The following is a 16851-nucleotide window of genomic DNA, read 5'->3' on the forward strand; positions in this document are numbered from 1 at the left end:
AGAGACATGGGGTTAAAAGAAACAAACAAACACCACACACAGAGAAGCAATAAGCAGACAAGCCATTGTTACAGCAGCCTGGATCCTTGCACTTCTTGCCTTTGCAAAATGCACGAGCTCTGATTTTCTGGCAAGGGAAAAGGAGAAATAAAGCCACAGACACAGAAGAAGGGGACAGATAGTCAGTGTTACCTGCAAAGGAAGCAGATTGGATATTAGCTATGTGCTTGACAGTGCTTTCTTTTGTGTGAGTCTACAGCCCAGTGACACCAGGCAGACCAACTGCCTTGTCTGACACACAGCACTGATGCTGTGCAAGCTTCACGACTCTTCCCTAGGAGTACTAGAGGAAAAAGGCTGCTAGCAGTGGCAGCAAAATCTGTCACAAGCCTTTCTATTTTAAGAGGCTGTTTTTGTTGTTTTTTTTTTTTTTTTTTTTTTTTTAATTTCCCATTTACATGTAGAAATTAAGAAAATCCCCACCAGCAAGTATCATCTCTCACCATTTGTAGCAACAGATCACTAAAGAAATGAAATAGCAGTTAGAAAATAAGCTTCTTTATTGTTGTTATTATTATTATTATCATTATTATCATTATTATAGATATATTTTATATCAGCAGAAGTGAAGTATGAGAAGCTGAATTAGACTGAAACACATTATTAAAGCAATAGGGAGACAAGCTGATTTTACAGACTGGTCTCTGCACAGTCAGACCAGTTGTAGGCACCCATCAGTTCTGCATGGTGACTGTGCAGGTTTCAGCAATACCAATTATTATACCTGCTGAGCCAAGATATTAGGCTTGTAAGAACACATAAGATTTGGCCTAAGTTTTAAGAATGTAATAAAATAGGATGTATATTTCTGTTTAAATGCTTAACTCCACAAATGTCTACTTACCACCTAACACCTTTCCTGTTAAGCCAAATAATCTCTATAAATTGTTGTAACTAGGCACAGCTCCCTCAGTAAAGGAATGCATCCAGCTACATGCTTTTTACAGTAATAAAGTATAGTTATAAATACACACATGTGCATTTGACTTACACAGTTTAACAGGAACAAGTTATACTGATTCTTATCTGTGACATACAGACTGGTGCACACTGAGAAGGTGGGGAAGAACATTTTTAAAATATCTTAACACGAAATTGCTCATTTAATGAAAACAGAGGGTGTGGGGGCAGAGGGGAACAGCCATAATTGCTCAAACCTGTGGTTTTTCAACACATTCAGAGCAGTTTTGGCTAAGCTTCCCAGAGGAACAGAAGATATTTAATTATTCCAATCAATGCTGATGTTCCCTTCACAAAACTCTGAAACTGCCTGGCTCTCTGATTTACCCTAACGCATCTGCTGTCGAGTTCAGTGGTTCACACACAGAAAAGCATAAAGAAAAATTACCTGCAGATTTATGATTTTAGAAGGAATCTCTGATGCTACAACAACCACTACCAAATAAGCCAGCTTTATTTCACTGTGAGACAGAACAGTTTGTATCTATAATTGGATCCTCCTGAATCAGCATGTATTACTGCAATACCTAAGAGTGATGTCTCTTGATTAAGACCATGTAGCATGGGCTTCTCCTTGGTCCATAGCTATATCCTATGGACTGAACTTGCAAGTGCCTATGTGCAATTTTGTCCTTTAACATGAAGTTATTAATTGAAGTTTAAGTCAGAAAGAGAAGCTTAACTACAGCCACTAGAAGTTATCTTATGCCAAATCTAATACAAGGAAACATCTTCCAGTTCACTGAAGACTCACACCAAGTACACGGTTTCAGAAGATGGAGCCGATATACATTCAACAGTTGAATTTGCAAAATTTTGCTAAATGATACGATCTTTCTTCAAAGCAGCTGATTCTAAAGCACATAGGCTCAGTGGTGTCCTTGTTCTTGAAGTGATCCTCAAATGTTCTTAATACCCCTTTGGTACCCCTACCTCCAATCCCCTTTCCAGGTTTGAGAATCTGTGTTGTAGGTAAGGTCACTCACGGGAAGGCAGAGCCTGTCACACACAGCAAGCTTCTCTTTTCTTGTTCAGCAGCTTGCTTGGCTCAGATCTACAGAAAACAACCATGTCACTCACTGACAGATGTCTTCCCCTGGCACAGCCAGAACCAACACATTCCAGAAACCAATCCATATCTTCCCCCTTCCCTGCTAGCTTGGGGGGCTTTTCCCCAGTAGCAGCTTCTGATGGTAAACATTTATTATTTTATAATAAAACCATAGGCTATACTCAAATTACCTCTTTCCCCCAAAAAAGTCTCCTAGGAAGAAGCTTAGTTATATACACTCTAAACCAAATGTGCTGGAAGAAAAGACCACCATCCCATGTTGTATTACATTTTTTGTTATTAAAAAAAAAAGCCAAGAGGAAGCCCTTGGTAAGAGTGGAGCATATTAATTATGACAAGACATCATGACATACCAACCAGTGAGACTTAAAGGCCGCTAATAACATTTTTTGCAGTAATTAGTGCAAGATAGTTATCCCAAATAAACAAATATTTGATGGCAGACTTCAATGATAAACAATTCACTTGATGACATTTACATATAAATACACATAAATAAAAACCTACATTATTTAGGTTTATAGTTAACAAAAAGTATGGTCTGAAATGAATTAAATGTAATTGTGTCTAGCTGGATCAGAGTTCTTCCTATAATGATACTCAAATATGTGGGGTATGAAAAGCATAAATGTACAATTCTCAATTTAGTAAAGTACTACTCTATAAAACAGAATCATGAAAACAGCTCTTACATTTTAATGCAAAGTATAAAATTGTATATTTACATTTACATACATTTTACTGAACTACATTGGGTAGCTCATGGTAAAAAAACATCCCTTTTTGAAAATCTTGCAAAAAATACATCAACTGCAGATATGATCAAAAGTTACTAAGTTAGCAGCTGACATAACATCTGTAGTAAAAAATATACTTTAGGAAAATACCTGGAAAAATCTAAACACCAATAAACACTTTAAAACTATTTTTGAAGTAAAAATTGTAGCAAAACCCAGAAGAAGCTAGCAAGAATAACAAGAACTATTGCATACTGCTCTTTAAGAGCCATGTAGCGACTTAAAAAAGAAGCAGCAGGTGTGGTAGGAGTTTTGTTGTGTAACAAAGTGGAAACTGGAGGAAAATAGGAAACCAGTTTTCCAACTTCTCTGTTTATTACCATTTTTCCGGAAGAAGTATAAAAAGGTAAGAGAATCCCTCTCCCTGAGGATATCCTCCATCAAAGGCTAAAATAAATTGGTAAAAGGAACCCAATTTCAAGAGCCTTGGACCCTCAATATAAAAACATTTACCGTATGTACTTACAGTTCAGTGGACGATAAATCAGATTATTACACTACAAGTTGCAGGTTAACTTTAAGAGTTAACACTATTTTGCAATATGAAGTGCTTCTTAATATATATATCTATATAATATATAGATATTTGTAAAATACTCATGCAGAATTGATAGAACAAACTGTGGAAATTGCTTTCTCAAGTCTTTTCTTCCCATTAACACATCTTTACCTCCTATACATGGAGGTTCAGGATTCAACAAGGATTTCCACAATATGATCAAGGTCATTAAGATCAGATTTACAATTAGAGTTAGAAGCTGTATTTGTTGGAGAAGAAAATGTTTCAAGACTATCACAGTGTCCCATTTTTGTGTTGCTCATCATGCCAGTTAACATAGTATCAAGATCATAATAAGAATTGTCAACTTCTGAAAACAGATCTTCAACAGAATTAGGACTTTTATTCTCCAGTGTCTCAAATATTTGATCTAAAGATTTTTGAAAGTTTCCTTTATTTTCTTGTGGACTCTCCATTTCCCACACGTTGCTCTGCAGGTTTCTTGGTGCTTGCACTGAAGAGGCTGTTGACATAGTTTCTGAATTATCTTGTGCCTGGTCACTCTCAAAGTCTTTATTGAAAGTACTATAGGCTGGAACATGCTTTCCCTCAGCCTGATCCCTGGATGAACGACAGAGGATATCTGTTGAAACAAGACGATCCAGGGATGCCTGCCCTGTGCTCTGTGTGTTTATCATCTGCCAAGTCCCGTCCTGAGTCATTTCCTCTTGGATCTGCCGTACTGTGTTGGCTATAAGGACTGAACGACAGAGGTTGGGCTCCACCAGCATGTGACACAGCTGAAGTTTAACCAAGGACATATCTAAAAGTGACTGCCGCTGGAGATTATAGGAAGGGATAGCCTTAATACCAGCCAGAGTCCCTTCAATATCTTCTTCACCATCAAAACATTTTCTCTTTAATCCTCGCACAAACATTGTGTCCTGTTAAAAAAAGCAAACAAATAATAAAAAAAAAAATGTACAACATAAACAGCTCAAGAAGGAGGAGACAAAAAAAAGTACTAAGAAAGAGAACAGTGAAATTTAATCTTTTATTAAAAAGCAAATTCTTTAAAGATAGAAACATCAGAATTGTCATACCATGTCCTAGAATGGCCAGTGTGGTACAACAGGGGTCAGGAAGATGTGGACCAGGTCCCAAAGGCGACATTCGGGAACCAGGATGCAGTCCACAAGGCATGGCATCGGAGAGGGACAGAGGCAGGGGCTCCCAGCTCCTGGCTCCCATTAAGCTCCACCCTTGATGCAAGTCAGGAGCCGCTGCCTCGCACAGAAGCAAACATCTCCCCGGCTGAATTTCACCTACTGCTCAGGCAGCTTCTCCTCGCTCCTCCAGAGTTTCTACTGGCATGCTTAACCTCTAATTTTGGAAATAAAAATACAACCTGGCACACCATCTTTAAAAGATTTGAACCCTCCAGAACATTAATATGCCTGACAGAGTAACATGAAAACAACAAAACATGGGCAGCATATGTGAAAAGATTCGCTTGTTTTGGCTACAAAGAGTAATATCTAGATTTATTCCATGTAAATGGAGACATTCAGCAGAGGTGCCCAAAGCAGTCCTTCCGGTTCCCTTCATCGGGTGAAGTGTGTAATTCCAGTAAGAACTGGGCAAGTCCAGTAAGGATAGTCAGAGTCATCCTCTGTATGGGCTTCTGTACTCCTTTCCCAGTTGACTGTAAGGTAGCAAATTCCTGTATTTGTAGCTTAGGTTCCGCAGCTAAAAATACACAGGGTGCATGTAGCCTTTTCAGCATTCACACCTAAAATCACTAGCTGAATTCTCCAAGGGGTGCCTCTCAAGTACCAGCCTCAGCTTTCTTCTCAATTGCAAGAATTTTGACAACAGTACCCCATGCAAATATTGCAGCTGGTCCCTTGGAATACAAAGTAACATTTTTTTAAAAAATGTGGAATATATCCCTTCTTTTAGTCTTATAAAAACTGAGCTGCAAATGAAAGATGGTACCTGATCTTTACATTTATGCTTTTTCATTATTTTCCTTCTAAGCCTTCTGTCCTTAGAATTCCTGTTTGCCCACTATTTAGGGATTCTTTTTTTCAAGGTAGTGACCCAAACAAAACAGTTTTTCAACTAAATTCTGATAAAACCAAAATACTTATTGCGGTGCCTTTCTATATAATTTCCCATTTTCTTTGATAAGCCCTCAACTCTGCCTCACTCTTCTGGTTGCTACGGTACATTCCACATATTTTCAAGGAATTCTCTCTCAGCTTTTTCAGAGACACCAAAAATCCACCAAAGGGCAACAACAGTGTTCCTTTTAAAATACATTACATGCTTATCTACTGTGAAAACCTGGGGATAGCACAGTAGCTAGATAAACACTTGGTCTGACTCTGTACAACACTGGTTACATTGCTGTGTAAATCCATGAAATAGCCTTCCTTGGGATTTGCCAACTCCTAAAAGATTTCTTTCCACTGAAGGTACAAAACTCTTTAGAAATCATGATGTGCAGAGACTACAATATAGAATGAAGTTGGTCTTGTAGTCATTTTTCATAACTTCTTAAAAGTTATCCATGGATTAGCTATGTATTAAATACTTTGGACATTTCTTCTAAAATTTTATCCTGAAACCTAACATATGTGCATTACTCCTGTTAAATACAACACGTGTTGTTGCTCAATAGATCCTTTTCCAGATTTTTAGACATTCCTGAAAACTTCCTATCAGAGGATATCCTATTTAATTTTTCCTACACTTGTATGTAATTTCTGAACACACCCTCCCCTCCCATGTGAAACAACCTCTAGAAACATCTTTTGGGACTGTGTATAAATCATGTATGATTGAACTGTCAAACATTAAACACTGTGCAGAAGCTTCTTTTATTTGAAGCTTCTTTTATTTCAACTTACATTCTTGTGATGGGTAATTAAAACTTCAATTGAACGTTAACCTCGTTTTCATCCATCTATAATTTGGCATTTATATGCCTTCTAAGGCACACCAACAGAACAGAACACAGGAGAAAACTTGAACATCTCAATACATCACACAACTTGGGCACCTAGAAGCAGAGGAAAAACATTTATCGATTCTTAAAGGTAAACCTTTCACAGAAATCACTGGCTTCTTTTCTAAAACTTGCTTTTAATCAGTATCTTTCATCATAAAGCCAGTTCTTTGTCATCCTGTTCTCCTGACTGCAGAGAGTACCAGGTTACAGTTTCATTTAAGAAGCAAGAAGTGACTTACCAGGAATTGCGTTTGATGCAGTCCTTCCTCTTCTCCCATGCTACTGAGCAAGAGTCCATACAGTAAAAGTGGCAGCACCACCTGCCAAGTACAGGGAAGCAGGATGTCAGGCAGGGACAGGGGATGCAGAACAAAACAGTTTTGCTTCAGTGTCTCTATCCTGTATGATGTGAGCATCATTCCCACAAACATCAATAGTACTATTAAACCCAATGTACAATTAGAGCACAAATGTGATTTGACCAACAACGCCCCCAAAATCTGCAGCAGGAGGAAAATGCCAGTTTAATTCCAAGTCCTAGGCTATTGCCCTGACCTTTGGACCAGCCTCTCCCTTATGCCTACACCTTTGCCATTTAAAAAGCAAACAAATTTTTTTCATATGAGCATTAAAAGTGTCCAGAAACAAAAGGTAAGGAAAGCAAGTCTTCCTTACTTTTATTACACAACTATGGTTTTCACCTTTGCTGTACAAACCCATGGGTATCTCTGCAGCATCTAGAGAAAATGAGGTGGCACAAACACAAAACTGTAACACAGCAAAACATGAGATAATTTTCCTTTACCAGCACAGAAACTTTATGACTAAGATTTACTTTGCAAGATGACAATAACGAAAGTAATGACAGTAATAAAACTTCTTTAATTATACAGGTTGAGTTTTTAAAACTCATTTAAAGTGTAGTAAGATTTGATATCTCATACACAACTTCACATGCGACAATTCCCTTAACTACTGAAACTAAAAAGAATGCTGTTCCAACAGGCTACAAAAGCTTTTATAACAAACTATGGAAACAATTCAGATACTTTTCTAGACATGTCTGTGCAGTACAAGACAGTTCCGTGTCTGCAACTGAAGTGCATACCTAGAAAAGAAACAAAAAAAGAGGATGCACATGGACATCTTTTCTTATTTTCTGTTTTGTGTAGTAATAAACAATTTTTCAAGATTGCTTGTTTTCAAATGTGGGGGGGAAGAAGATGGCTGACAAAGGACTCGAGGGTGGGAGTGCAGAAAACATGTTTTTCCTCAAGAAGCAGCATACTTGTTAAAATGCTACAATTTTAACAGGGAGTTTTTGGGGGAAAAAAACCCCCACCTTTAACATTCTCAAGCCAAAATCTTTTTACTTGATCCCAGATATTCAAACTAAACGATGTTATGTCATGGAAACTGTATTTCAAGCAACTCATAGTCTCATTTATGGACTGAGCTCACAGCAACTTTAGGAACAGGGTCTTAAGGCACCTGAACTACAACTTCAGTCAGACTCCATATCAAGTCAATGAACTGTTTCTTATTTCTGGCAAACTTTATGACACTATAAAAGTTCAGAAGTTTTTGCTCCCCAAAAAGGTATACTTTTAAAACATTCTGTAAATGAGAAGCGATCTCTTTGAGAGCCTGTCTCTGGTAACTATTGAATCCCAAAATTTCTGCTTTATTGGAGGGTAGGTGACAAGAACATAAACCTAATTTGAAAAAACCCAACCACACAAAACACACCAAACACCCCCGACCCCATAACTACAGGTAAATATGGTGGAGTCATGAGAAAAAGGAATTGGAGTCTTTTCTGATGCTATTAGGTATATCAGACAACTTTAGAGGGACAGACTGTGGCCATTTGCCTTGAAAATCGTGGACAATACAGGAGGGGAGCGCTGCTGTTGGCAAAAGAGCCACTGTCACATCCCAAAACTAAATGACAGATGCTGGCAGACCAGTCCAGTCTGTAATCTATTTACATACTACAGAAGGAAAGTTTTCCCATGCAGTATAATAATGTGTAAAAGCTGCTGCATGTGATTCCAGGTTCTTCCCTAGGGCAATAACCAAACCACGTGGACCTCTGTTAAGTATAAACTTGAAGAACATGCCCATCACAGCAGTCATTTCTTTGGGTTCTATAAACTGGCATAGATGTGTACCTCAGAAACCAAGTTCTCACTAAAAGCATATTAACTTCATAGCTATTATCAGACGCAATTAAAACCTTGCACACAAGTGACCTCCTGTACTTCACTGCATTATCTCCAATAAGCACTCATCTCAAGGGAATGCTAAATTTGAAGCTTAATTAATTAAAATCTAAGTACCTTTTCCTATTGATTTATGTATTAACATACTCACAGCCATTATGTAAACCCTTTTAGTACATCAGAGCAAGGCTGCTGCTGCTTCAGAGTCAAGGTGCTCAAAATCCCCTGGTAATTTCAAGCAGCATCTTTCTCTGTCCAAGAGGCAGCATCTGGACCATCTCCTTTCTTCCTCTGCTACCCCAGTGTCATGAGCCCAAATTCTGTGTGTTCAACTAAACTGCTGTTTGAAACAGCTATGCAGAAAAAAGAATGTTGTCAAGGAGACAACAGCTAGCTGCAGCACAGCGCACTAGGAAAGAGGAGTTTTGTGGCTTTTGCTGTTTTGCTTTTTTTTTTTTAATAACAGCACAGTATTATGGAATTCATTACAAGTTTTGCTTTTAGGATCGACAAAATCCCAGTCTGCTTTACAAATAAGGGGCTTGAAATTTGATCCAATTCTTATTAGAACATCAACTTCTGAACTCCAGGTTCGCACTTAATCCAGACTCATACATAGTGATATGCTGCCAAAGATATAGTTAAGTACTTAAGGGAAAAAGCTGCTTCCCGTTAGTTGGGGTAACAGAGAAGATAGGGAATTTCAGCAGCGCTTATCTTTAGGAGAAAGCAGACAAGACCTCCCTAGGCCAGTGCTGGAGGTTCAGTGAAGCACAGCGCTGCTTTTTGTACAGTGCTGCTGTAAGTACAGTGCTGATGCTTAGCACGGGAAGGCAAGGGGCCGTATCTCCCCTCTACCACTCTAATTCTCTCCACTCCAACACTGGCTTTTCTAAGAACCGTGGGAAGAAACCAAAGCTCTGTGTAACTGGAGAAAAAGACGGACAGAGAACTATTCCTCCTCTTTAACCATGCACGTGTGAGCTCATACGGTGGTGTTGAGGTGTAAGGTGGGATGCAGACACAGCAGAGGGCTGCTACGGCCAGAAACATCGCTATTGGGACTGGAACAAAGGCCCCTATAGAGCACTGGGGTCTGCCCACCCCCGGGGCGTAGGGGGCTGGCAGGCACCTCTCCGGCACTCGGGAGATTTGGGAATGGGTTCTAGCACCCGGGGAAGGGCCGGCTGGGCAGCTGGGGCAGGAGCTCGTGGAAACGCCGGCGGGGCCCAGGAGCGCTGAACGGGGGGAGCCCGCGGAGCCAGGGGGAGAGGCGGGACCGGGGCGGGGAGCGAGGGGGAGCTCCCCAGTGGTGGGAGGGCAGCGGAGTGCCCGGGAGAGGCGCGGACGAAGAGGCAGCGCCGCTGCGAAAGGGACCGAGCGGAGGAGAAGTGCGGAACGGGCCGCCTGTCCCGCCCGCCCCGGCCCCCTCAGCGCTCCCGGCAGTTACTCATCGCCCCGCGCTCCCGCCGCCATTTTGAACCGACCCCGTCCCCTCCACGGGTTCCGCCAGCACCGGCTTCCCGCGGATCCGACCCAGCCCAGCCCGACCCAGCCCACCGTACTCACCGCCTTGCCGCTGCTGTCGCCGGCGCACGCCCGTGCAGGAATCCCCACTCCGCTCCCGCCTCACCGCCCGCTCCGCGCCTGAGGGACGGGCGGAGCCAGCCGGCCCCGCCTCCCCCCGCCCGCCATCTTATTGTCAAACCCCACAAAGGGACCCGCGTCCGCCGGGGGCGGGCCTTCCCCGGAGGCCGCGCCCACCAGGGAGCGGGGGCGGCGGCTATTGGCTGTCCCCAGGCTCGGCAGGAGCCACTCGCCTCTACGATTGGCTCTAACGCCCGCCTGTCCCGCCCCGGGCTCCGCCCCTGAAGGCGGCGGGGTTGCCATGGCAGCCGTGCCCTTCCCCTCGGCCGTGAGAGGCTGAGGGAGGCGGGGGCGGGGGCGAGGCGGGGCCGCCCCGATTTCAAATCGCAGCCAAAGCCTGCGGCGTGTCTGGGCTCCTGGCCACGGGCTCCGGCGGGAGCAGGTTCAGACCTGGCCGCGCTGCAGCCCGCGGGAAGCCGTGGCGGGGGAGGGGAGAGGGAACGTCGGCCTGGGCGCTCCCCGCCGTTAGACTCCACTTCCCTCAGGGCTGAGGAGCTCCGGAGCTGCGCCCCGCGGGGCTGACAGGAGGCCTCAGCGCTGCATTAGCCAGGCCTGTGGCATTTCCTGTTCGAGCCCGGCCGCCCAGCCTCGGGTCTCGCAGTCAGGGCCAGGAACCCGCGTGCTTGGGGCCGGGATGATGCCTCACACCCCGCAGGGAGCCGCTGTCTCAACACGAGTCAGCAGTGAGTGTCCAGGTGGGCAAGAAGGCCAGCGCCATCCTGGCCTCTACCAGCAGCGTACTGTGGCCAGCAGGACCAGGGAAGTGATTGTCCCTCTGTAACTGGGCGCTGGCGAGGCCACACCTCGTGGGCTGTGCCCAGTCCTGGGCCCCTCAGTTCAGGAAGAATATTGAGGAGCTGGAGTGTGTCCAGAGAAGGGAACAGAGCTGGTGAAGGGTTTGGAGCCCAAGTTTTATGAGAGACAGCCGAGACAGCTTATGCGTGTTCAGCCTGGAGAAGGCTCAGGGGGGACCTTAGCATTCTCTACAACTCCTGACAGGAGGGTGCAGCCAGGTGGGGGTTGGGCTCTGCTCCCAGGAAACGAGTGACAGGGAAAGAGAGAACATGGCCTTAAGCTGTGCTGTAGGGAGTTTAGGCTGGACATTAGGAAGAATTTCCTCACAGAAAAGGTGATTAGGCACTGGAATGGGCTGCTTAGGGAGGTGGTGGAGTCACCGTCCCTGGAGGTGCTGAAGGAAGACCGGACATGGCACTTAGTGCCGTGGTCTAGTTGACAAGCTCCCGTTTGGTGACAGGTTGGGCTCGATGGTCTCAGAAGTCTTTTCCAACCTAACTGATTCTGTCCTAAAGCTGCCGCCGCCCTACTGGGCGAAACCCCCTCCCCAAACCTTGCTGGCTGCTGTGACCCCAGCCCGATGCAGCTGCACATCTGCAAGCACTTAGGCCTCCCCAGCGCCTCTCGGTCGCTCTCCCGGCCGAGCAGCTACGTGCCGGCTGCTCCGGGGGAAGGCGGGGCGGCTGGCCCGGGCTGCCGGAGAGCCGCAGAGGCGGCAGCTGCCGCCTCCCGCCCTCGGGGCGCGGCGGGACGGGGAGGGGAAGGAAATGGAGAAAGGGTGGGATAGGCAGCAGGGAGCTGGAAGGATCGGCGAGGCTTGCGGCTGAGGCTCTGTAGGAGAGGCTGGGAAACAGCAGAACCGTGGCGTCATACAGTAAAGCAGGAGGAAATAACGTTTCCATAGCAAAACGAGATCTGCTTTTAGGACAAGACAGTTCACTCAGTCATCTCTTGTCACTTCATCTGGCTCTTTGTAGAAGTAGCCCCAAGTTCATTTGCAATTTTGAAGTTGCCTTCAGTTTGCTCAGAAATGTCAGCTCTCTCATGAAGCTGTGCATTCAGGTAATTGTTCATGCCTGAAGCCTCTACACAGGCTGGCCATCCCCCAACTAGGTGAGCTGTCTGTTCTGGCTGCTGAAGCATCCTTTACATCAGAGACCATCATTGATCTGGCCAGGACCACACCATATCCTTTTATTATGGATCACATTATTGACCATGGTTACCTTGGCAATGTCATAATCACCTAAAAAGTTGCCTATAAGTATTCCCTCCTTGCAGCAGTACATACCGTTGCTCAACAGAGTTCATGCACTACGTGGATATATTTCCACACCTTGGCATCACACAGATCTGAGTTTTTCATTAATAGCTTGGCTGATGTCTGCACTGCTATGCCTCTGGTTTCACATTGTAACACAAAATTTTCCACGGGGGTTTTCTCATGATGGACATTTAAAACCACCTTCACAACTTCATGTTGCACTCACTTCAAACTGGAGATCCTTATATTGGAATCTATACAGTCAAGAAAGATGTCTCCTTTCTTTTATTTTACCACAATATAAAAGCCATAGCCTTTGAGTTCAACTGAATCAGCACTGCAGAACAGACTCTCTAGAACACAGTGACCAGGACAGATGATGTCTGTGTCTGCTTCATAACAGGCATTTACAGCTGTCAGTGGATTCCAGTGAAACTGTATTTCTAGGTCTTTACCACAATCAACTACAAGCCCAGAATCACACCATGTTCTCAGATGTCAGAATGCAACCTCAGTCAAGGCTCAGCACATCACACAAAGTAATCGAAGTCATCCTCCTCCTCCTCCCTGTCCAAGTCCTCCAGATGCACTGGTAGAAAAGCCTGACATGCTCTACAGCTTGTGCTGTCTGGTCAAACTCTCCTGACTCATCACGTACAACCCACAGCTCCCACATTGGTATCTGGTGTCCTTTAAGTTTCAAGGGTTCCAGCTGTCCCATGACTCACACAAGAAAGGCTGAGTTGCACAACTGCTTTCAAAGCTGAGTACTCCATACCAGCCACCCCAACAAGAACCTCGAAGACATTTGTATGCCAGATTTCCTGCTGTTCCCATGGTGCAAAGACCTTGTCCAGGTACTCAGCTGTGAATTGTGTCACCTCTGAAGTGTTGCAGTGTTAAGGAAGAGTTTGGACCTTAGATTCTGAGCCAGAGTCAGTTTCTTTCAGCTCGAGGTGGTGCCTCTGGAGAGGGATCCCAAACAAAGAAATCCCTGGGCCTTTATATCCTCACAGTCTGTGCACCTGATCTTCTTGTGCCCAGTGGTGGTTTCTGGTCTGGAGTCTTTTAACATCTCATGGACTTCTTTCTCCATGTCCCCGTCAGCAGGCCATTAATTGTTCTTATCTTTCATCCTGGGGTCCTTCAGGATCTCAACTCTTATCTGAAGATACCCAGTCTTTCTGTTTACTCCCCTGCTTAGCTGTCCATGCTAACAAAGTTCATTCAAAGTTCCCTGACACCAAGCTTTGAGCAGGACCCACTCAATGCTAAACTGTCAGCAAGTTACAATTAAACTTAACCTTAGACAATTAATTTCTAATATTTTATAAGTAAGCAGTGTAATCCCCAACATGCAGTCAGCCACGATGTAATCCTGCTAATCTCTAAATTTCTCATGAAACAAAAGATGATCAGTGTGAAAAATATCTGGAAAAAGTACATTCCCGTTGTGCACAGTCTCTCCTAAAGCAGTGCCTGGTCTGTCACGATGGTGCCTTAGTCACTCCAGACACTCGGCATATTCCGGGAGCAGATCTAGGCTCTGCCGCCACGGCTGCTCCCGCAGGCCACCGCCTCCCACAGCTGGCTGCAGCAGAGCCTGACCCTCCTCCCACGGCCCCCGGCAGCCCCAGCCCAGCAGGAATTCAAATAGGTATTCCCACAACAAATCCTGCAAGAACCTTTGAGCCTCCGTGGAGGCCCCTTTCGAGGCAGTGTGGGGGTTGTTCCCTGAAGGATCAGAGCTCAGAGGGTTCATTTGCATTGCTCTTTCTAGTGATAGCATCCGTCCGTATAGAGTAAGGTACTTAAGTCCCCTCTCCTTATCCTTTTTACTTTTTTTTTTTCTGTGTAGCTACAGTGAGAGGATGGCAACATTTTTGTTTGTTTCCAAACATTCGAACATTTTTTCCCCCAATAACCTCTCCAGTGAAACTGGAGGATGTCTTATGGCTTAAGAACTACATCATCTGTGTTTCTGATTATACCAGTGAAAGAAAAATTGTGAAAGATTCTCCATCTTTGTTAAAAATCTGAGAAACTAGTGGTCTCATTTGATTATTCTCAACAGAAAGCAACTCTCACATCTCACATATGTGAGAATCAAAACTCGAAAAGTCAAAATGGAAAAATCTGGACAGATCTTTGCAAAACAACGTAGCCTGAAGTATTTACTAGAAGGATAGAAAGTGATGTCTGCAAAACAACGTGACAGGAGAAATGGAAATGAAGAAAGTAACTGCATACAAAGAAAAGGGAAAAAATGAGGGAATCACTGGCCAGGGTCATCAGGAGAGCTTTAAATCAAAAGGTAATTTAGAGCATATACCCAAAGCTTCCAGCCAATTGGGAGGCATTGCACCTAGTAAGAGACTGCAGAGCAGCCTGCCTGCTGAGGAAATGAGTAACATGGGTGTCAGGAAAAATGGTGCAAATCATCTCAGATGGGGAGCTGGGTCACCACTGACACAGCAAGGTCTCCAGAGTGAGTGAAGTCTGAAGGGATTTAAAAGCACGGACAGCCTGTATAAAATATGAATGGGGTGCTCTCTTTGTCTGAAATAGGAGGCACAAAGGCTGGTTTAACAGGAGCAGGCATTGCCTCGACCGTTCCAAGCAGGTCCGAGGTGTAGATCCATCCCTAGCACATGGAGGAGTGATTTGAGCTGCAGCCCCAGCCTCAGAGCAGCAGGGCCGGGTCGAGCGGAGCTGCTGCCCTGAGCTCCCTTCCCTTGGCTGGGCAGCGGACGCCTCGTGCTCATTGGAAGGACGGGCTTGGCTTCAATCCCTGAGAGCTGCGTGTGCTCCAGCCGTGCCGCCTCCCCGAGCGGAGCATCCGCGGCTGCGGGAGCTGTGCCGGCAGCCAGCTCCGGCTCTCTCCATCCCACAACCCGCCTGCTCCGCCGGGAACCCTGCCTGCCTCTTCCTCCAGCGGCGGCTGGTACCGGGTGGTGTGACCTGCCTGCCATGGGCGTTGGAAAGCAGCCACTGCTCCCTCCCGCCCAGCCCCCTTCCTTCCCGTCTGGAGCAAGCCTGTGCTGGGCTGTGCTTGATGCCTCGGGAGCTTTGGCTGCTCCTTTCTCAAAGCTTCTCAGCCCCTGCTGAGCTGGCCAGATTTTCACACATTGGCTGTGACGGGAAGGCTGTTTAGAGCTGGACAATGTTTATAAAACCGCAGAAATTAACAGACACGCAGTGTCCAGGAGCAGGGCTGAAACTACCCTTTTAAAAGAAGAAGAAGAAAAAAAATCAACCCCAAACCCAGCAAAACCAGACATGACTCAGCCCTGAACTGGAAGCTGTGAGCTGTCGCCAGTGCAGTGCTGTGCTCTGGCTAGCGACTCTTTTTGAGGGACAAGGTGTGTTAGCTCAAGCTCTGTGCATTACCAGCACAAACTGCCTGTGGTTTGGAAGGTTTTTGGCTGTGATCCCACTGGTTCAGAACGGGGACAGAGCTTGCTTGCCTCTGCCTGCTAAAGACAACGTGGACTTGTTCTGAGTCTGTATTGTTTCTCTCATAATTACTGTTTGATTAAAGCATTTAAGATATGTTTGTCTTTTTAATTTGGCTCTAGAATAGGGCAGGAGGCCCACTCCTAGTATACATAGTTTCCTCTATGCTCAACCTGGCAAATTCTGATTACTTCTGAGATAGGCAGCATTATGAATCAGTCCTGAGTGCTTCTGCAGACAAGCACATTCCTGCAGCAGAGCTCCCCTAAAAAGTCCAGAGGCAGATGGAAAAACAGCTTAGGAGTAATTAAATGTGGCTGTTCCTTAAGAAACAAGCCTATAGTAGCAGCTCGGCTGGCCCCCATAAGCCAGGTACAAGATGCAACTTCACTGTGTGCAGTCTGCAGTCACAGTGCCCTGAAGGCAAGGAGAAAGTGTTTTTGTGTTGTTGCAGTGTATTAATGCATGGATCACCAAAGGTGGCTGAAAGTTCTGCTCAGCCTTCAGTGAGGGCAATCTTCTCCTTCGCTGCTCTGAGCCTGGATGTTACTCCTACCTGTAGGAGGGGTTAAATATAGAACAGTGGGCAACCGGTGCCTGTAAAACAAACCCAAATTTGTAGTAATCGAGTGAACATTTTCGGGCCAACTGTAGCTTGATGTTGGATGATAATGATGCTGGCATCAAATGTTAGTGGCTTACAAAATGAGAATAGCACAGTCAGAGCACTCATCACCCCAGCTAATCCATGCTCCAGCTAATGCATGTCTGAATATGGCAGTGTTGGCTCAGCTGGGGGTTTGAAAAACTGAACAGTGGTAGGCAGGTGATGGGAGGGGTGTGTGGCTGTCAGCACAACAATAGCAAAGCGTTCTGTTCTTAGGCAGAAATCTGTCTGCCTCAGGCCACCAGCCTCAGGCCTTAGGTTTTATGGCTGTGGGTATCTGATCTATCTACTAGGAGGCCATGGGGATTAGGAGTGGCATGAGCCAAGAAATGAGTTCTTTGTAAGAACTTGTACAGACTGAGATACTGTGTGAGCTAAAAGCAGCACTGCTGC

General features: G+C 45.0%; 1 protein-coding gene and 1 pseudogene across 3 annotated transcripts; both read right to left on the bottom strand.

The window, feature by feature from the left end:
- Positions 1-1456: 1456 nt before the first annotated feature.
- CDCA4 (cell division cycle associated 4) lies at positions 1457-10285 on the bottom strand. Of its 3 annotated transcripts, XM_066188964.1 has the most exons (5): positions 10199-10285; positions 6644-6724; positions 6304-6455; positions 4492-4771; positions 1457-4332 (listed from the first exon to the last, which is right to left on the bottom strand). In XM_066188964.1, the coding sequence occupies exons 4-5, from the start codon at positions 4492-4494 to the stop codon at positions 3577-3579; spliced, it is 759 nt and encodes a 252-aa protein (XP_066045061.1). In that variant the 5' UTR covers positions 4495-4771; positions 6304-6455; positions 6644-6724; positions 10199-10285; the 3' UTR covers positions 1457-3576. The 3 variants fall into 3 exon arrangements, 2 of the variants coding, with proteins under 2 accessions (XP_066045061.1, XP_066045060.1); XM_066188963.1 differs by lacking the exons at positions 4492-4771; positions 6304-6455 and adding an exon at positions 7454-7512 and having other exon boundaries at positions 10199-10237; XR_010721956.1 differs by lacking the exons at positions 1457-4332; positions 4492-4771 and having other exon boundaries at positions 4778-6455.
- A 1722-nt stretch (positions 10286-12007) lies between these two features.
- LOC136291900 (SHC SH2 domain-binding protein 1-like) lies at positions 12008-14124 on the bottom strand (annotated as a pseudogene).
- Between the last annotated feature and the right edge of the window lie 2727 nt (positions 14125-16851).

Source organism: Chamaea fasciata, unplaced genomic scaffold, assembly GCF_029207755.1.
Source record: "Chamaea fasciata isolate MVZ Bird 193981 ecotype frontalis unplaced genomic scaffold, bChaFas1.0.hap1 SCAF_7, whole genome shotgun sequence".
NCBI classification, from domain to species: domain Eukaryota; kingdom Metazoa; phylum Chordata; class Aves; order Passeriformes; family Sylviidae; genus Chamaea; species Chamaea fasciata.